The sequence below is a fragment of the Meleagris gallopavo genome, chromosome 13 (genome assembly GCF_000146605.3).
Source record: "Meleagris gallopavo isolate NT-WF06-2002-E0010 breed Aviagen turkey brand Nicholas breeding stock chromosome 13, Turkey_5.1, whole genome shotgun sequence".
NCBI classification, from domain to species: domain Eukaryota; kingdom Metazoa; phylum Chordata; class Aves; order Galliformes; family Phasianidae; genus Meleagris; species Meleagris gallopavo.
In genome coordinates, this window is record NC_015023.2 from 18,613,475 (window position 1) to 18,634,104 (window position 20,630).

The 20,630-nt window shown below is 46.4% G+C and overlaps 1 protein-coding gene across 1 annotated transcript; it reads right to left on the reverse strand.

The window, feature by feature from the left end:
* Positions 1 to 3,126: 3,126 nt before the first annotated feature.
* LOC100539002 (zinc finger CCHC domain-containing protein 14) lies at positions 3,127 to 20,383 on the reverse strand. The gene is made up of 11 exons (XM_031555469.1): positions 18,655 to 20,383; positions 15,784 to 15,855; positions 15,489 to 15,598; positions 14,453 to 14,547; positions 14,304 to 14,358; positions 12,973 to 13,243; positions 11,508 to 11,599; positions 10,073 to 10,200; positions 9,584 to 9,724; positions 8,025 to 9,497; positions 3,127 to 6,941 (listed from the first exon to the last, which is right to left on the reverse strand). Exons 1-11 carry the CDS (start codon positions 18,778 to 18,780, stop codon positions 6,886 to 6,888), a joined length of 2,619 nt encoding a protein of 872 aa, XP_031411329.1. The 5' UTR covers positions 18,781 to 20,383; the 3' UTR covers positions 3,127 to 6,885.
* Positions 20,384 to 20,630: the final 247 nt, after the last annotated feature.

Consider the following 20,630-nt stretch of genomic DNA (forward strand, 5'->3'; position numbering starts at 1 on the left):
CTGGAGGCTTTGATAAAAGCCTTGAGCAAGTCTCAGCTCTGGCATTGCCAAGGAATTGAGATAGGGTTTCTGGAAGTAAGAACCTGATGCCCCAAGTGATCTAGAAGTTCTAATGAAGGCCTCGGGCAAGAAGTTTAACAGCAAGATGCAGGATTTTCCCCACCTCTTTTGTTTGGCTTTGTTAACTTAATACTGGCTGGACTTGGTCCTCAGCCAGCTCCTCTTGTGCACAGCAGAACCGGTGTGCAGTGCAGGCTGCCCCTGCCCAGCCTCAGAGAGCTGCTGCCTTCTCTGCTGCTGTTAGTGCTCATTGTGGGAGGGCCCTTCCCAGGCTGTGGCTGAGACTGAGGAAATGCTTGTTCCCAGCTCAGCAGTGAGCAGAAGTGTAGAGTGAAGAAGAGTAGAAGCCTTTCTAATCCGTTGTTCTTTTCTCCCCATTTGCACCTCCTCTTATCTGTTGTTCCTCCTGCTGACTTGTTAGTTAGCTCTTCTCTGCAGACCTGCTTTCAGGAGGGAGTTTAGCAGCAATATGTATTTTCCTGGCTCAGAAAAAAATGTGATGCAGGGAACACACCCAGGGGAGGTGTTTGTTGTGCTACGCAGTCTGGAAATTCTGTTGCTCTCTGTCTTCCTGTGGTGCTTCTCATGGGAGGAAAGATGAAAGGTTCAACACGGGCTGTGACAGTGCTGGTGTCAAAATGAGCTTAATAGGAACGGAGCCCTCAGGTGGAAGCTGTGCCAGTTTTACCTTCCCAGGTTTACCTTTCCAGTGAGGTGCTGTGGAGCTCAGCCAAAAGCCAAAGGGTCCATGGGTCGTGTTTGCAGGTTGTATGGGATGATCTGCTGCCCCAACGTCATCCTGGCAGGGAACACCTCTCCCTGTTCACTTCGGTTTAATGCTCTCTGGGAGTGCAGCCTGTGCTGTTCCTGTGGGATGGGGGTTTCTGCCTGCAGCTATGTCTGAGAGCACTTGGCAGATGATGAATTTCATCCAGCTATAGGGTGAGAACCAAACGCCTTCTGTAAGGCAGGGCTGCTTGAGGTGGAGACTTCCCACTGCTGTCATTGGCGGAGGACTTTGTTTTACCCCCCATCCTAAAGCCTTTGCTTGCATTGTCATCCCTGTGAACCTCCTTCCCTGCTTCCTGACTTCTAACAGGCGACGCCTGCAGCTGAACTCCAACCAGGCCTTCTTCCTCCTGGTGAACGGACACAGCATGGTGAGCGTCTCCACGCCCATCTCCGAGGTGTACGAGAGCGAGAAGGACGAGGACGGCTTCCTGTACATGGTGTATGCCTCTCAGGAGACTTTCGGAGTGCAATCTTCCGTCTAGGACACGCAGGTGGCTTCTAGCCTAGGATTTCAGTTTACCCTTGGCCATCACCCCCACTCTTCCCCACACGCACCCCAGGGAAAGAAACGGATGTCACCTACGCTCTCAGTACCTTAGCATAGTCTTGCTTTAGCAGGTGTTTTATCTTACCTTGCCTTGTTTGTGACTATTAAACAGTACAGACGAGCGCCTCCAGCTTTGAAACCTGCTGTAATATTCCACACAGGCACATTTACATGTCTGGACTTGACGAATGGAACCCAATTGTGCATGTGACGATTGCAAATAAAGGGACACTCGATTGACTTTAACGAGCAAACAGGCACCAGTGAGGAGCTAAAGTGTTTCATGTGACAGTTTTCTGGAGAATCTCCCTATGATTCCTTAAAGCTTTTTTTTTTTTTTAATGGGAGGGCTTCTAATTGAGAGCAAACGTGTTTTCATGTTCCAAAGCAGAGCTTTGCCTTCTGCAGCTCGCTGAGATCTGTGTCGGTGCTGCAGCTGTTAAGGTGAGCGTTTGGGGTGAGCTGGGGGAGTGCGACTGCAGCTCTTCATCTCCTCTTCTTTTGGCACTGCTGACGTAGGGACAGTGCCATTTTCTGAAATAACTCATACCAAACACCACAGCTTTATTATAGTTTTAGGAAGCATTAACTGTAAGCACCTGGACAGGTAACACTGAAATAAACTCCAGTCTGTCGTGAATTCCCAATGCCTGCGTGTTCAGTGAAACACTGTTGTTTATAGGGCCTTGCTTCCAAAAGATCCTCCCTCCGAGCTGCAGCCCTGGCCTGGGAGGAGGTGAAGGGCATTGCTGCCAGCAGGGTTGGCTGGTGGGAAGCGAGCCAGTGCGTGTAAGCCCTGTGACAGGAGCAGGTGAACAGCTTTGTTAATGCACCTCCGTCCTGAGCACCGGGCTCAGACATGCTGCTGGCATTAAGACCCCGCTGTGTCATTTGTTCTGCATGTTTCCGCTGGTGGGGTTCAGGCAGAACCGCTTTCTAACAGCTCCTCACGTCCAGGAGCTGCTGTTGGGATGTGATGAACAAAGTGTTTTTCCATCGCCGAAGCCTCCTGCACGGACCTGGAGCCTTGGTGTGACTGCTGGCCCAGCAGGGAGCAGCCTGTGCAGGGGAAGGCTGTCTGCTAAGCCCCGTGTTTTTCCTCTAGACTCGTTGTCAAGTGAAGTGTAGCAGGATGAGATTCCTCTTGTATATTACGTGTCTGTGAACTAACTCCATCTGTTACTGGAAGCTAACTTACTATAATGGGGGGGAGAAGAAGCAATACTACTGCGTCTTGGCACTCGAGCTCAGTAAGGTGTACAGTTTGTACCTACCTACACCTCTTTGCATGCATCTCGTTCACAATGCTTACTTCATGATTTTTTAATGTTCTTTGTGTTTTTACTCCAGCGTAAAACTTTTCGATGCAGCTCGTTCTCCGTTTAGTTCTGTTTGTGTAAGGAATTGTTTAACTCATGACTGACAAACCAGACTTGTAATTACAACGTGATCGACTGATATTCCTGTACAAATGTTGCTTTTTTAAAATTAATACAGTGCTGGTAGGGGTGGATTTCATCCCAACTGAACGACGGCTCCTGTGGTTATTTGTGGGCAGCTTCCTCCCATGTCTGCCTGCAGGGAAGGGCCGATGCTGGGACACGTGCTGTGCTGTGACAGCTGTGATTTACAACCTGCATGGGGGGGGACACAGCCAAACAGGGATACAACCAGACCCTGGAAACCACCCCCAGAGAGGGGAAGTCCTTGAATGAGCAAAAAAAAAAAAGGAGGGATTCTGTTTAACTCTTTATTTTCCATACATTAAATTTACTCAGATAAAAACATTCTAAAAATGTACAATTTTTTACTTTTTAACAAAGTATAATAAAACATAAAAATCCCAATACCAGAATACTTGACATTTACAGTTCAAAATCAAATTAGCTGAATATTAAATATTTACAAAACTATTTAAAATATTTATAAAGTTACATGCACAATTTGTAATACTAGAATTGACCGAAGTAAAAGAAATGGCTCAAATGGGAGCAGGAGTTTCCTTCATTCCTCATGGAAAGTTATGTCCAAGAGAAGCTGTTAATCTGCACTTGAAAACACGCAGGATTTGCTTTCTGCATCAGTACCAACACGTTTCTCCTTTGTTTGAGAGCATCCAGGTACTTCCAGGGGGTTCTTACAACAGATGGAGGGCGGTGGGGGTGCTCAGGGTTCCCAGACTCTCTTGCTGGCGCTGTTGCATCGCTTTCAGCCCAGATTTGCCTGCACACAGGCATTCCAGACTGCTCCAAATCCTCTGTGCATCCGTGACCTCCAACAAACCTTCCTGGATGTGATGATGCTACAGACAGACAGTTAACCCATACGAAGGGCTTTTGGGTGATGGCACATTCTGGGGAGGAGTGCTGCTATGCCAAACACAGCACCAAGCAGCTCTGGGTCTCTTCCCCTCCAAGCCTGCCTGCCAGAAGCAGCGTTAAACCCAATGTGGGGTAATGGTGAGAGATCTAGTGTTAGACCATCGTTACTGGAAGTCTGTTGCTTAATGTACTAAGATTTAAGGACCATGGTGTGCACGCTACTGAAAAGCCTTCATGAAAAGAAAAGCGTGACGTCGTTTGAAGGAAAGAGATGAAGGAAACCTGTGATCAATACCTTGCTTGCTGAAATGAGCCTTCCTTGCTTGTTCTGCTACTGCTCAGCACCAAGCAGGGCATCTGTTCATGCTCACCTCAGAGCCTGCAGGGTGAGGAGCTGGCTGGAGATCCCACCCTGCTTCTGGTATTCCCATCAAAAGGAAAACACTCCTGGAAATGCATTCCCCACCACACATCCAGCCTCCCTGCACCCCACAGGGCACAGCTCGGGGCTCCCCTCTGCCTCACACATCCAACTCATTTCTATTCCACAGTGAGATCCACGTTGAGAACTAACTCTTGTTATACTTTCAGGACAAAGATAGGAATAAATAGCATATTTTGAAATCTCTCAATGTACAAAAATAGGTTTGAAGAACTGCTTCTTTCAGCCAGTGAAGCTGGAACTACTATTCTAAAATGAGCTGCCTTACTTCTCAGGGGGTGGGGAGATGGGGCTGGGTCTTTGAAAAACAGACGGAGGGGTATTTTATGGAACTGAAGTGCTCTGCTCAGACTTACCAGCTTTGGCTGTTCTTGGTCCAAAGCGGACAGCGCTGACGAGCAGATCTGAAGCCACAGCTGGCTCTGGTGCAGGGAAGGCTCTATCATTGGTGCCAGTTCATCAGACACTTCTCTATCACGCTCACGTTGCTTTAAGGTACTCGAGACTTCTGAATTTGAACTTACTCTAAGATCAGACTTCACCATTTTCAAAACGTTACCTAAAAGTACACGGAAGCCACTCGAAGAAACATCGGCCTTAACTTCACACAAAGGAAACAACCCCAACGAAAGCTCTGAAGGTAGGAATGAAACAGTTTGCTGGACAGGAGTTCAGTCCTACAGTCCTTTAGTTATGGTTTGGAGGCGATGATGAGATCGGACAAGACTACATTCCCAGCCCTGGGCGTTAAAACAAAACAGAACCAGTACAGAAAACAGATATTCTTCTCCTGTCGATTTTTGCTATTTTGAGAAGGTGTTTAACACTTGTATGAGTGTGGAGACAGTTTATTTAAACACGATTCCGGTTTAAAACACTGTTTAAAAAAAAAAAAGTGAAAAATAGGTTAAGGTTTGGCTTTCAGCACATGTTCCAGGCCACTGGAGAGACCCCCAAAGCTGTGAATAGTAAACATCGTCAGCAAAAACCGTTTCCTTCGGCGTAACGCGGTGCGGCAGATCGTTCCTACCATTGTCTCAAGCTCATTAAGGCAAAGTAAATTGCATTGTCAGTTTTCATCACTTTTAGTGTTGCAGGTCTGAAGGTTGTTAATTGGACGCAGGTGAGCTCAGAACGCAGGCAGAGCCAACAGGAGCGTTTCAGCAGCGAGAGCCGGGCTGAGAGCAACCCCTCACATTAGTTGTCATTGCATAGGAAGAAGACGTCACCTTTTCTTTTCTTTTGCAACCAAACGTTGATTGTGACCCCAGCCAAAGTCAGCTGCGCCGCTACAACACGTCCTGGGTGTGAGAAATGCCTCCCAGTGTAAACAAGGCTTTAAGATCTTCCAGATGACAGTGTGCAAACATCTCTCTGTCAGACGCATCACCCGCTGAATAGTGCCGAATTCCTGGGGTGAGCCACGAGGTTTGTACCTCCCTTCAGTGAGACGGGACCAAACTGTTTCAAACGAGCAGTTCAGGATTTGTTTGGCTTCCTCTCAAGCCCTAATTTAGATTTATCACCCACAAATTATGTACGCTAAGTAGTTAACACCAAAGCTAGTCATCTACAATCTACTGCAACGAAGGAGGCTGACAGTAAATCCTTCCAAGTCTTGAGAATAATGAAGTTTACTACCTCTTACATGTTCTGACTTCTACCACTTCTGAATCCCGTAGCAAAAGCCGTGGGGTAGGAGTCAGAGGGTTGGGCGGTTGGGTTGGTTTGTTTCTTTTTAATATAAAGTAAAGCAAAAGCTTACAAACTCTGCTGCCAGAGTTCTTCTTTAGGATGGTTTAAAATTCATTTACAAAAGCAGAATAATAAGGTTTCTGTGAAAGAGACCTATGTACAGTAACAGGACGTAAAGGTTGTTTTGTGTACTACAGGAACATATCCTCGAAGCCTTTATGACTCTGCAGTCTCTGGGACTTGGACCCTTGGAAACTAAGCATATTCCATCGCTGGGAACCCAGCGCTAACAGGTAAGACAACGAAGCACAAGTTTGTTTCCAGAAGGAACCGAAACCGCTGCATGTGTTCTTTTGGAAGGGAAAGGAGAGACTGACTTAAGATTGTTATTGTGTCGTTAAGTCTCGTAGCCTGCTGGTGCCAGTCGGTAAAGGTCGGAACTTCTTTGCCTCTTGCACTGGTCTCAGAGTGACACCGTCTGCTAGAAGTGCAGAAAGCTCGAAGAGTTTTACATTCTTCTGTAGTGCAATCCTTAAAAATCCCAGAGATTAGTGCCTGATCACTTTTGAAAAAAAGTAGACATTTTACCTAGCCCAGGGGTGCCAAAGTCCTTCTGGCAAACGGCCGCTCCCACCTCCGCCTCCAGCTTCCACCTCACCGTGTAGCTGCCCTGGAGTCAGACCTTTACCTTCAAGAGTCCACGTATGGCAACGTTCTCCAGCAAAAATAGTACGTAGGGTGTTGTACTTGCAACAGAAAATGCAGCTGGCCAGCTCCACCATCCATCCAGTACGCATCGTCCTACGACACGGGGTCAGAAGTTCCAACAACAAGATCCAAGCTTGAATTTGGCAATCAAAAATGGGTTCGATGCACCCCTAAGCTAGATTTCCTACCTAGTCTAATAAAGTAAAGCACCTTTGGATTAAAAAATACATTAAGCTTAACAGCAACTGGACGTCTCAGTTTTGTAGTTCAGTCTCCTTCTATCTCCATGGCTTACAGTATTTTTCTTGCCAGGTAAAAGATCAGTCTGTGGAGTCAAGGCTTTCGGAGGGAGGAGCATATTTCAGCCTAAAAGTACCTGGGGGAAAGGAAACAGAAGATTTAGACAACACAAAGCTTTTCACAGTGCCTACACCTCAGAACTTCCCCAAACCACTTCTCCTGGGCCATCTAACACACACTGCAGCCTAACACAGCCCACAGCACTGCGCTCCAGCTGCAGAAAAGCCTAACAAGCACGTGCCTATGGCTGACAGAAGCCCAAACCAAAGCACGGCTTCACACAGCCAGACTCACTGCCTCAGATGTAGCTTTAGGGCTGGCAAAGATTAGATTGGGAGAGTTTCAGTGGATATCTGGTTATGAAATTCAGCTTTGAAAGGCAGCAGGCCACACTTCTGAATGAGCACCACTGGAGCCAAGTGCCACTTCTGTCCCATCAGCCAAGAGCAAAAGATGAGATGCAGGAACCCCACTCATTTACATGTTAGCACTGCTGAAAATTGCTGCCTCAAAATCAGGTGCTTGTTGATTTGTAAACATTTGAGGTCTCACGTGCACTGCACAAAAACAAATGCAGGCACATGCTATAGGCAAGAAGGATGTAAAACGCAGCACTTCAATGCTGCTTGCTCCAGTCATAAGTTCCCTATCAAATTTTTAAGCTCGTGTCACATGCAGATGTTTTAAAAACAACAAGTTGATAAAAAAAAAACAGAGGAAAATGGGGCTGCAGATTGTACCCGGTAAAGCGACATTCCTCTTAGTTGTTTCCTGCCCAGAATGAAGGATTTCAGTCCTCTCCCAGAGCTGTACCATTAAGCAGTATGCCCTACAGAAGGAGCAAAGCAGCAAACTCCAACGTGGGACCTTCAAGAGGATTTGAACAGTAATCCTCCATTTATGTAACTGGTTTGGGAAGGAGGGAAGGAGGCAGCAGATACGTTTAGAACTCAGACTTCCAGGGGAACCTGAATCTATAGCCAGGATTACAGGGACAAGCAGCCACGTTTCTGCTGCAACCTGCCAACAGAACCTCCCTCCCCATCCGTGTGTTTCACACTTCACAAAGAGCTCAAAACCAACACCTTCCCTCTTTGTGGGACTCCCCTTAGCCCAGCCCAGTGCTCTGTGCTGAGCTGGGCCCCGCGCCCACCGTTACCTTGTCGATTGAAATCCATTGGAGGCTGTTTGCAGTCCTGAGCTCTGTGCCCACTGGCCCCACAGTTGTAACAGGAGAGATTCCCATTTTTTTTGTGACTCGAACCATTGCCGTTTCCCATCATTCCCTGTGCCTGATAAACCCCTGCTGTCCCTGCCATAAAGTTCTGCATCGGCGGAACCGCAAACGTCGACTGCCCCGTCATCACGGAGTCCGGAGCGATGCCGCTGTTGTAGGCGGTGTGGACCACGGGGAAGGTGGTGCTGCTGTTGTACTGCTGCGTGTTGATGTAGCCGTTACTGCACAGAGGGTTGAAGGGCAGAAATGGGAAAGTAAACATTGAAGGTCCTGAAAACGGGTGCTGGAAATAGTTGGCGTAGCTGACGGTCATCCCGCTGGAGCCGCAGTTCCCGCTGCAGCCGCAGGAGCTGCACACCATGCAGCCGGGCGGCTGCGGCTGCTGCTGCTGGTGGTGGTGGTGATGGTGGTTCTGATTGGGCACAGGGATGCTTCCCGCAGACCCGCTGCTGCTGCTACTGCTGCTACTGCTGCTGCTGCTGCTGTTGCTGTAGAAGTTGTTCTCGGCGACGGATGAGAGCGTGGGGCTGGAGCTGGGTGCGGGGCAGCTGGGCAGGTTGGCCATGGTTGCAAAGGACGTGGAGGGGTGGCTGCTGGATGAGGCCGCGTTGCTGTTTGCGCAGAAGCTGCCTTGCATGGGTGCCACGGGCACGCTGCTCATTGCAGAAAAGGCAACTTTGGTGTTGGCTGTATACAGAGCAGTCCGGGGGTTTATTATTGCAGGGGATACCGTTATTTGCATATTACTGGAGCAGGAAGTCTGTCCAGCAATGGCAGGATCAGTAGGAACAGAGGATGATACCAGGAGCTTGATGGGTGGGCGAGCCACGTGGAAGACCGTGCTGGATGTGACAGTGGCAGCAGTACTCGTCTCTACTATCAGTCCTGGCTGCTGAGCTGTTTTCATCACTCTGTCCAGAGTTGAAGCGTGGACGACTTTGGTTCGAGGCCCAAAGTTAATAGTAGATGTGGGCGAGCTGTTCTCGGCAGCCCCCGAAAGCACTTGCAAGGGCTGATGGGGAGAAGGTGCAGACATGACATCCACTACTGTATTCCCAAAACTCTTTTCCATTTTTATGCTGCCTCTAGGTCCGGGAGAGACTTTATTTCTTTCTTCTAAAGATAAAAGTGAATGCATAGACGACGAAAGTAGCTTCATGTCTGCATTGCCACGCTCTGATTTGTGCACTGAATTTAGCATCCGAATGGGGGTGATATGAGTAGAGGCCGCTGACATCATTTGCATTGGCAAAGTATGGTGGCCGGACGGATTGGAGCCCGCATCATTTTGCACTGGTAAGACCTGAGCAGTGGGTCTGGCAGAGCTCGAAGTGAAATGGTTCAGTAACATCACCGGCTTCTCCTTTTCAGAACCGTCTAAGTGAATCTCCAAACCTAGGGACAGAGATATCCATAAGCACAACAGCTTCACAAGACAGAGCAGCTCCACACCAGTCCCCTCCCTGGCCGCGTCTGCTTACGTCTCTCGTTCTCCTCGGCGCTGTCTGAGCTCTCCTCCCTCGTCTGGATCCCCATGGGGCTGGAAGAAGAGCTGGAGTACTCGGAGGAGCTGCCCTCCCGGGGCAGAGGATGGGCTGGCTGATCTACGTCCACCCGCAGCTCTGCAGATGACAACAATGGTAGCACCTCATTGACACCAGCTCTTACAGCTGCCAAAACCAGCTAAGTTACAGCAATGCAATACAGAGCCTTACGGAGACAGGCACTGACTAAGCAGCAGCACTCCGGAGACACAGCAGTTTCTGACTAGTGCAGCTAGCCACGGAAGCCACAAAGAGGCAACCACTTTCTACTACACTCCATATACACAGGAATCACACTGATCGCTTCCTGTTAAGCTGATGGCATTTTGGAAGATGAAGTTCACGACAGACTGGGGGAAAAGCAGTGAGAGAATGGACATATTCAGACCTGAGAGCACAGCACTGTCCTCTGCTCCTCTTTCTTACCTGCAGCATGGTTGCCACGAATACTCTGGAGAGGCCCCACATGTGTAGTAGGGGGAACCCTTGCCACACCACTGCTGGTAACTGAAGAAGGTGTTGTGGGGTTGAGGCACCGTTTTTCTGATTTTTCTCTATGGGATGATGGAGAAACGTGTGAAGATACAAAAACTGGCTAAAGCACATCAACAGATAAATCAATTTCTGAATGAAACTGAAGCAGACAAAGCTCGCTAAATAATCTGAGAAAGTCAGCCTCTTGTAAAGGAAACATTTGGCAATGACTTCAGCCCTGACCTCAGCTTCTTACCAGCACTTCGTCCTTTCTGCCATCACGACTGCATTTATTTGAGGAAAAAACACGATAAAATGGTGACTACATTCTATCACACGCTCTGTAGGCACAGCCCAAACACAGCCATGGACACCAACATCGAAGCAAAGCCAAATGAAATCTAAGGTGGTAAGTCCAAAAACTAAATGAGGACACTCCACGATGTCAGAAGCTACTTATCAAGAACAAACCCAACAAGTATTGAAGGAAGGTTTATGTACCCAGTAAGCTTGTCTGTTTTCCTCACTAATATCAGCAGCCCAATAGAAGTGCCTCCCTCCCACACACAGCCTTTGTGTGTACCATCATCAAGAATTATTTACACACAAATTACTTAATCTGACAAAACAAGAGCAAGTTTCATGGGCATAAAGACTGGTTAATTACTCAGACAGCAAGATAAGGCAGAGAAAGCAAACAATCAGGCAGAGAAACAGAAGGGAAGGGAAAGAAGCAGAACAGAAATGCCACTGCTCTACGATTCTATGATATTCCTGCAGGTGAGAGGGTGTCTGCTTGTTCAGTAATGCTGAGTTCAGCTGAGGATAGGCACAATCCTCCACCTTCCACTGAAATGATCCTAAGATTGTCTAAGGCACATTTCAAATGGAACTCGCCTAAATATAAAACGTACTTTGTACATCTGCTTTGCTGTATCTGTTATACAAGTTAAAAAAAAATCCCATGCATCAGTACGTGTCTTTTGTAAATTGTGCAGAAATCGATCCCCTCCTCAGAAGAGCTGTCATGGTGCATTCATGCTGCGACTGGGTTGCTCACAGACCCTTTGCTTGTGGTTATCCTCATACAACCCTGAGCAGGCAGCTCTGCATCTTCAGAAGCTTTCCCAAGCAACTGGTATTGCTGGAGAGTGAGAGGTAGGTGTCATCTTTATCTACAGGTGGGAATCTGGTAGGCTTACTGTGTGAGAACAACCAGGGCCAGGCTGGATGTGGCTGTGGGCAGCCTGGTCTGCTGGTTGGTGACCCTGCACATAGCAGGGGGGTTGAAACTGGATGAGCACTGTGGTCTTTTTCATCCCAGGCCATTCTATGAACTTGCATTAAGTCTCTTAAAAGCTTAATAAGAGCCTTCCTCTCCACTTACTTCTCCAGCTCCAGTTGGGTCTTGAGTTTCTTCTTTGCTCCCATGGTGAGGGATTCAAACTTATTCAGATCTTCCTCCGTTAGACTCAGGAACTTGTAAAGAGAAAACACGGGGAGTTTTACAGCCCTCAATGCTCTCATTTACATTTTCAGTCAAGATGCATTCTCAAAGGTAACTTTAAAGTCGTTTTTAACATATGTTAATTCAAAGAAATTCAGATCTGGTCTTATTATAGAATCAGTGTCAAACAGAAGTGTGGGGGCCTTGAATGAAAGAACTGCTGGAGATTAAATTTAGGTCTGTGCTTATATTAACTCTTCACAATAAAGACAAAGTGATCTCTGTAGTTATGAAAATAGAACTCCGTGCTATAAGTGAGTTTCAGGATTGAGTTCTTGTAAAGAAAACCACTCCGGTTTTCCTCGTTATGTCATTTAATGCAGAAATCAACAAGCAGTCATCCCAGCAGTTGGCCTGAAAACACACTCTACCATTAAATTGTATAGTGAAATACGTAGGATATAAACACAATAGTAAAATATTTATATAGTTTTTAAAATATTATTATAGTTTAAATAGTTAAAATGAAAGCCCATAAGGCATGCACAGTTCCACATGCCTATTTTTAAAATGGGAAAATACCAACGCATCAGAATATGCACAGTTCTGTTTCTTTATTAAAGGAGAAATCCATTCTATTTTCCTCTCCTGACAAAGAACATCAAACCACAAGACTGCCAACAGTTAAACATGTGCCCCATGTATGACCATCACAAAACTCTCTCCTGCTTTAGACGTGATTCAACCGAAGCCCTTTGGCCACCGGAGGGCGTTCAAAGCTAAAATACAGCGACAGGACATGGATTTCGTTTAACAGCTCTACAGATGGAGCCGGAGAAAATGCTGTAGAAGTGCTGACATCTAGTCAGTTAAAACGCAGCATGCGTCAGTATTATTTGTCTGCACACTGCTTGGAAAAAGTCTCTGGGAATCTATTCTGACAAAAAGGGATAACCGAATGTTTTGGGGAGAAAAATCAATCCTTAAGCAGAAACAAACAAACAAAAAATATCCCACAGATGTGAGTTACTGAACATGAAAGGGATGACCAGGGCCAAAGCACAGCTCTCAAAGTCAGCATGCAATCGGATCTCCAAGAATTCAGTAAGGAATCTGAAGCGGCAGCTGCCTCATAGCCCTGGCCTGAGCACAAGGCAACTGAAAATAAGAAGGCTGGATGGGGCTGTGAGCAACCTGGCCTAGTGGGCAGCGTCCCTACCTGCACAGGGGGGTTGGAACCAAAGGATCTTAAAGGTTCCTTCCAACCCAAACCATTCTACGACTCTAAGGAGGAGGACTTCATCAAAATATGACTGCTGAACCAGCGACTGCCACAATTCTAAACACAGATGTGTGCAACTCCTCCCTCTGCAGACTCCATTCCCAACTCAGCACACTGCCCTACCTTCTCCATGGTGAGTTGCTTGAAGACGGGATAGTATTTGTGCAACCGCAGTTTCCTGAGCCAGTCTAAGATCCCATTTTGCTCCTGTGTCTGAGGGGTCTGCGGGCTGGAAGACATCAACATGGGTGATGCAGCATCCATCTGGTTGCGATAAGCCAGGGATGAACCGGTGCCTCCTGCATGGGAGCAGTGGGGCAGCGCTACGGGAGCAGCAGCTGAGTGCTGGACGTGGTTCTGAGAAGACTGAATGCCTGCCACTCCACATATAGGTCTGCAAAATAGAACAAGGGTTGAGTTAGCACACTTGAATCTATGTCACGTTGAGTTCTGCCACTGCAGTAGTGATGTCAATCTGCCACCTGTGGGATTGCTGGGGGAACCTGCACTGTTTGACACAACTTACACGTTTCTATCCGTGCTGTTCAACAGCTTGGGGCAAATAAACTGTAACTTAAGAAGAGATTTTGTAGAATCATAGAATAGAATCACACGACGGCTTGGGTTGGAAGGGATCTGAAGGACCATGAAGCTCCAACCTCCCTGCCTCGGGCAGAGCCACCAACCTCCACATTTCATAGCAGCCCAGGCTGCCCAGGGCCCCATCCAACCTGGCCTTGAACACCTCCAGGGATGGACGGGGCATCCACAGCCTCTCTGAGCAGCTGTTCCAGCACCTCACCTCTCTCATAGTAAAGAGCTTCCCCCTGATTTCCTTCCATAATCATAGAAGACATATGTATGTTCTACAACCTCTCTGTGACAAAACATTAAGAAAAAAAAAAAGGCTAAGTGAAAATGGCCTTGGTTCAGTTTTGCATTATTAAAAATTGCCTCAGTGTAATTCGTGGACCTGATGGTTTTTGTACAGGTGGAAGTGGTAAAATAACCCACAATGTTGGCTCCTTGAAGAGTTCTGCAGAGAAAATGAAAACTGTCTCAAGAGAAAGGTTAGGGCTGAGTTTAAATCCTAACAAAAGGCAAGAGTATCTCCTCCCTTCTTTTTCCAAGGCTGACTGAGAAGAGGTCACTTTTTCCTTCCTCCCACTGGAAGGAGAACTGCAGTACAAGGAAACATTTAAGCACGCTGCAGAGTCGTGTTTTCTAGAAGCACTTCAGAAATGAACAGACGACAGCACTAGAAATGCTGAAATTACTGACACTAACTGTTTTGGGCAGACCACACACTAAAGACAGAACTCCTTGCATTTTTCTCTTCCTTACAATTGAATATGAAAGTATAGATTCAAATAAATCCCCTAGGGAAGACAGACAGCTGCCTACAGAGTGGGGTTTTACAGCCAGAACAGATGCAAACAAAATAAACACTTCACCTTCCAGATGTTCCCAGCGTAGTTCCTACTTTATAAAGGGAGGGGTTGCCAGGATCTGAAAACAAGGAATGGAAGTTAGAAATAGCACTGGGTTAAAAAAATGCATATTGGTTACAAATTAAGTAATTTAAAACTTCATTTAAACTTACTTGAACTCTGAAGTTGCTGTGAAGGGGATGAGGTGCTGAAGAACTTTCTAACGTGGTCGTTTTTCACCACGTGGGAAGGCAATGGTGCCAAATACCTGCAGGTTCAACAGAAACAACCAGAAGTCCCATTTGACTGTCACTAAATTACAGCTGTCTGTCCGATTGTGATGGTAAACCCTACATGACATCTTGAAAGCAATACTAAGACACATAAAAACCCTTTGGAGTTAAAAACACCGTGAAACTCTCAGTCAAAGGAGACGTGAGACACATTTACTCCTGTCCTTACAACTTCTTAACCTCATGTTACTGCCGTGTGGTTTTTTTCACTCTGTTAAATGTTTCAGTCAAAGATGGAGATCTCAGGGCTACATCGAACTTCTGGGGAGAAAATAAAGCAGTCTCCTAAAACTTTGTAACTGCAGTGTCTTCAGCCAGCAGCACCAGACTCCTCACGGTCACAGAAGCTTAACTGTGTTTTGTCAAACCAAATCTTTTGTAGATTTGAAGATGTACAAAAAGTCATCAAACCGGAGATCATTTTGACCATATCTGTGTAATGGTCATTTTTCAAGTCTGTGAGCAATAGATGAGTGCAGCCCTGATGTGTTTTCTGCCCTGAAAACCCCCAATTTGATTCTGCATTTGTCAGATACGTAGCACACAGAGGAACAGTTATTTTCCTCTCCCAAAGACACAGCCGTTGCTGTGTGAGCACAGATTGCTGCTCTATTAACCTAGATTTGTGGAGACTGTTGCTAGCTAAACAGCAGCAGCAGCAGCAGCAGCAGCATGCTTTCTCTCTTACCCTACCGAATTCCTGTCGGTACGCTGTGATTCCTGAAGCACAGAGAGGACTGCTCAAAATGTTAATGCTGTTTGCCATGAAAAATAATCTAGGCACGCACCTGCTGGCTCTGGCTATGGAAAAATATCTACCGTGGCTCTGTCAGTGGTGGATTTCAGTCTTGACTTTGGGAAGATAGAGTTTAGCAAATGCTGAAGTTAAGGATCGAAGCAAAGCGAAGCAGCATACCTAAGGTCCGATTCCAGGTCCATGTGGTTCCGTTCTAGGTAAAATGAATCTGGACCAGCTAGGCAAGGAATGAATTTCTCCAAGTTTTCTTCTGGATACAGCTGAGACAGCTGGAGGTGGAGGATTACAAACAGGAATTGAAAAGAGGACTCGTTACTCACACGTAATTCAAGGCATGGTGAACTATAAGTTGAACATTTGAAGGAATTCAGTCTCTCTCTTATCTCAGAAAGGTCACTGAATGATATTACATGAATGGACAACACATCTCACCCTTTTCAAAGGATGCCTTTACCTTTGAAATAAACTCAGTCACTTCCACGGAAGATTTAGTTACCAACGTCACTGAAGAGTCAGACCACAGAACCTGCAGAAATAAAAGGCACCCAGTTCAGTAAGGAGCAGCCAGGGGTTTAACTCTGGTATCAAAAACTCATTCACAGGTATCAAATGACTCCCACGGATTGCAAGAAACACTGCAATGCATGACATCAAGAAGCAAAAACTTTCTGTGCCCAACTAACTCTTAGTCAGTCCTCCCTGCAGCCCAGCTCTGGCTGTTATTGTACTTAACAAGCACTCTGCATTCTTAAAAAAGCACTTCATGGTTTACACAGCCACGGCACGCTGCAGACAGAGAGACAGACTGCTAACGAATGGAAACTTTTTTTCCTTGTTATTGTTAAAGAAAACAGCTGGTTTGTAGAGTCTGATGTACAATACCAACAACTCATCGCAGCCCACGAGTGCCTGTTTATAATTAATCAGCTCCACACGTCATGCAGAGATGGCACTGAACCACTCCAACTGCCCCAAGCCCCAAAACTGCCACACTAGATGTGTAGTTGAGGTTGCTGCTACCCCCACTGGACCCCAGCATCTTCTATATGCCCTAGAAGAGGGAACAGCTCACTATCTCTTCCTTTACACCTTCTGCATTAAGTCACGACATTTTCACATACAGAGGTATTTATGGGTTGGTGGATGATCAGTTAAACCGAGCCGAAAGTTGGGGGGTTTTGGCTCAGAGAGGCTCAGATGTTGGCTAGCAGTGTTAGCAAATGGCAGGTCCCTTTTATCAACGTGCCTGGAACTGGGGGAACCTTCAGCAGGGAAGAAGTTGGGTTTGTGGGGTTTCCAACCAGGAAGCCATCCTCTCACATGACACCAGTCTCAATGACAACTGAAAACATACACACAGTTTTTTCCAGCCATCCGAAGGCAGCCAAAGTGAGGGGAGAGGATTTCAAAACAGATGACATAATGGAGGAATTTCCTCTCAACGGAGCTGTTACACAGACAAGTAAGGGGGGGGGGGAAGAAAGAAGAAAGAAAACTTACAGAGTTTTTGGTCTTACAAAACCTTTTCATTCTTCCTTCCCTTTTTAAATTTTGTAATAAATTATCACCTTTTGGGGACTCGTGAGAAGTTTCAGCCTTCTCTTTCTTTCTAGATTTGCAGTGACCTGCCATTTGTTACGGCATATGCTTTGCTAACGTGTCATCATCCTCAATACTTATAAAACAATAATGTGAACCATAAATCTGGGGAAAACAGCAATGCCACACTGCAAACTGTTCTATCTATTGATCTGCTCTTCCCAGGCTGCCTATCTAAACATTTAACCGTGAGGTTTCTAACCAAGCAAGCAGAATTTATGAGCTCAGCCCAACGATGGGCTGTTGTTTTAGTTATAAGCTGCGAAGTGAAATGTTTTCACCAATAAAAGTAATTTTGTTGTATTTATGGAAGGATTTATACTAGGAAAAGATGCCTCACAAGAGGCTCATAAGTAAACTGGAGTTCAGACGATGGCATGGTTCATTAGGACTTAAGAAAACGTCCGTAACTTTTCTCACATTGATGATATTTAGAACCAAGGCGTAGAATCATAGAACAGCCTGGGTTGAAAAGGATCACGATAATCATTGTGAGCCCCCCTGCTGTGTGCAGGGTCACCAACCACCAGACCAGGCTGCCCAGAGCCACATCCAGCCCGGATGACACGCAGAGGTTAATGCTGTGATGTTGGTGCTCACTCTCGGGTAGCGGTTATAAAGAAAACCTTTTCTTCTTTAGTACAAGTGGCAGATAATTGAAATTCTCCTGTCTGTTCTCTTTCTGGGTTTCCTTTTCTCACCAACTCTTTGGCTTCGCTGCCTCATTAAGTAAACCAAAGACGTTTTCTGGGCTCTGCATTCTGAGGGTTGGAATACACCCTTAGAACTGGATGGGAGAAAGGCACTCTGTCATTCCTCTCACCAGCTCCAGCATCCACCCCTGCTGCTCACGCTGAACAAAATCCCACGTCGGCAGCACAGAGAGCACCGAGCCTCCAAACTGGGCATCCAATTGGGGCAGCCCCCCCCAGCAGCCTGTGGCTAACCACCCTCCTGCCGGCGGAACTGTTCTCATTTCCACTCTGTCTGGCTTCAGTTTGCAGTCAACAGTTCCTGTTATGCTTTTTTTTTTTCCTCCTGCCATACTAGCGACTCCTTCACCAACAAATATTTTCTTCCCTTGGAGAACACTTTCCGAGGATGCTGGAGTCATCTTGCAGCAGAGCACTTTAAGTCTCCCATTGCATGGCATTTTCCCCAAGCCTTGACTAATTTCCACAGCTATTTTCTGTACTCTTCAGCTCCCTTTTCAAACCAGCAACGCCAAAACCATATGCCACAGTCTCACACTCCCTCACTGCTGAATACAGACATAAAGGACCACAAATACAGAGATAAATGACCGTTCTGATCTTTTCCCATACACAGCACTGCCCTAAGAGTCCAAATTCACATTTGTCCACATTAAGCCTCCAATTCTTTTTAACTTCTGCATTCCATCCACAGATACAATTTCCTGTAATTATGGCATGATTCTTTTCCCCATAAACACCCACTTTGCCACGACTGGCTGTGCTAGAATGTCAACTTTTTGCCTGCGTCCCACTTAGCAGACAATCTCTGCATCATCTAAATACTTTAATCAACAGCAATTTAGGCCTGCTTACAAACCATTGATTTTAAAAAACGACTAACATCTATCCCCAGGGAGCTCCGTGAGACCAATTCGTGGGACCTAACGATGCCAGCACATTTCCTTAACTCCTTCTTGAGTATTATCCTCCCTTCTTCCAAAGGAAAAAGCCAGCCCAGCACCACTACTTACCTCAAAGGAATATTCAACGTTTCTTTCGTTCTTCTTGTGTGCCAGTCCCTTTAGTTCCACTTTTTCCACGCTCACTGTGAGAAAGCAAAGAGATAAGAGGAATGGGGAGGATGTTCCTAAATGCATGCAAAAGGGATTACTCCTTTGCTCAGTTGTGCCCGATGGCCATCAGCCACAGGAGCACCTTGCCACCCGTGGTGGGTGGGAAAGGGGATTTGTGCCCAGCTGGCAGCTGCTCCTGGTACTCTTCCAGAATGGGAAGGCTTCATCCCAACCATACCCGGACAAGAGGCTAAATGCAAAGTTCTATGCTTCTTCCTGGCCTTGTCGTGGCACCCACTGGCACAGTAAGAACATTACACAAGCACGCCAAGTCTACGGCCTGCAAAAAACCTCCACCTCTTTGGGGTCTGCTTCTGAGAGGGGTTTGGTGCTTTGTCTTCACATCACGACTCCTTCTTGGCTGCAGGCTGATGGGAAACGTCGGCTTCAACGATTGCTATTTAGGTAAGCTGTAAGCAAACCCAAGATGTTGGGCTCAATGATCCTTACGTGTCCTTTCCTCCTACGGGTAACTCACAGGGAAAGGGCTGGCTAAGAGCAGACTGCTGCCTCCACCCCTGCAGCCTTCAAGGACACAATCTGACACATCAGGCAGTCCAAATCCCACTCTCATTTCCCACATAGATCAGAAACCCCATCACACTGAACTTCACCATGACTATTTATTGACTTCCCATTTCTCCTGCAGTTTCTCCCACGTCTTGTCTGCACCCATGGGGATACGCAGAATTTTGTCTATAAAACACCAGTTTGCACTGGCTTATAAACTCAAAGGCAATTATACCAAAAGAAAGCCACTGGAATTTGAGCTGAACACAACAGGTGCTTGGAGGGATGCTCACAGAGCAGCTCAAACAAGCAAAACTCAGAGCCCTGATGCTTGGATTCTGGGGAGCTGCACTTTGGGGACATGATGGGCTGACAGTTGAACCCTATGATAGTGGTCTTTTCCAACCTTTACGACTCCATGATTCTCAATGTTTTTGCACATTTGTACGTTATACCACCTCGATGCATTTATCACATACATCCCTGCTAACACAACTGCACAGCAGAAGAGGGCACAACCAAGTCCCTTAACGTTCCATCAGACAACCTGCCCCATCAGCCCCACAGCTCCATTCCCCACAGCCAAAGCATCCTCTCACCAGGATGGAGCTTGATTTTCCTCTGCACAAAACCATCATGACTTGAAGCCATTATCTTTTCCATTTTAATGTTTTGTTGTTGTTGTTGTGCCCTGTCATTTAAAACCACTACAGCCTTAGATTTGGCTGTTTTACAAAACTCCTCTTGGAGTTGCATTTGTTTGCAGCCAACATTTTTAGAACGATCGAGTTTTAAATAGAGCTGTAGATATTTGTGCTAGCCATTAAAATACAGAATTAACATTCCCTTTTCGATCCTCAACCCTTCATTCTTCATGTACAATAACATAAATGCCTAGGCTCGTCAATAATGTCAATTCCCAACTTTCTGTTTCCTATCTCTTATCCATGGAGCAGAGACTTGCTCCATTTCAAGCCCTCACAGCACTCTTCTGCAATGTTCTGAAATGTCCTCAGAGCCACCACGCTGCATGCTGAGCACCATAGGAAGAGCCCATCTGCATGCCAGATCTCAGCAAGCCATCCAACAGCATGGAGACTGAAGCATGCAGATGGTTCAGAGGTTTTCCTGACAGTTTAAGAAAATAAGTGTACCTCAGTATACTTATTTAAGAGAATTTCAGGACACCCTTAGCTGTGCTCACAGCAAATACTGATTGGAATACGTACTTGAGGATTAGAATTGGAAAGGACTGGGCTGGATGCAGTGCAGGTATCACCGTGCTGTAGGTGACACAGCTCAGTGAGGAGCAAATCTGTAACTTGTGCAGACCAGGGCCAACTGCAGCAACACTGCTATTTAAG

Bases quoted from the DNA above. Each gene is read 5' to 3' on its own strand.
- LOC100539002 (XM_031555469.1), bottom strand. From the start codon at position 18,780: ATGCATTTAGGAACATCCTCCCCATTCCTCTTATCTCTTTGCTTTCTC. The intron at 10,201-11,507 runs GTAAGTGGAGAG...ATCATCCCATAG, and splicing joins ACCCAACTGGAGCTGGAGAA to AGAAAAATCAGAAAAACGGT. The intron at 9,725-10,072 runs GTAAGAAAGAGG...TGTCATCTGCAG, and splicing joins TCGTGGCAACCATGCTGCAG to AGCTGCGGGTGGACGTAGAT.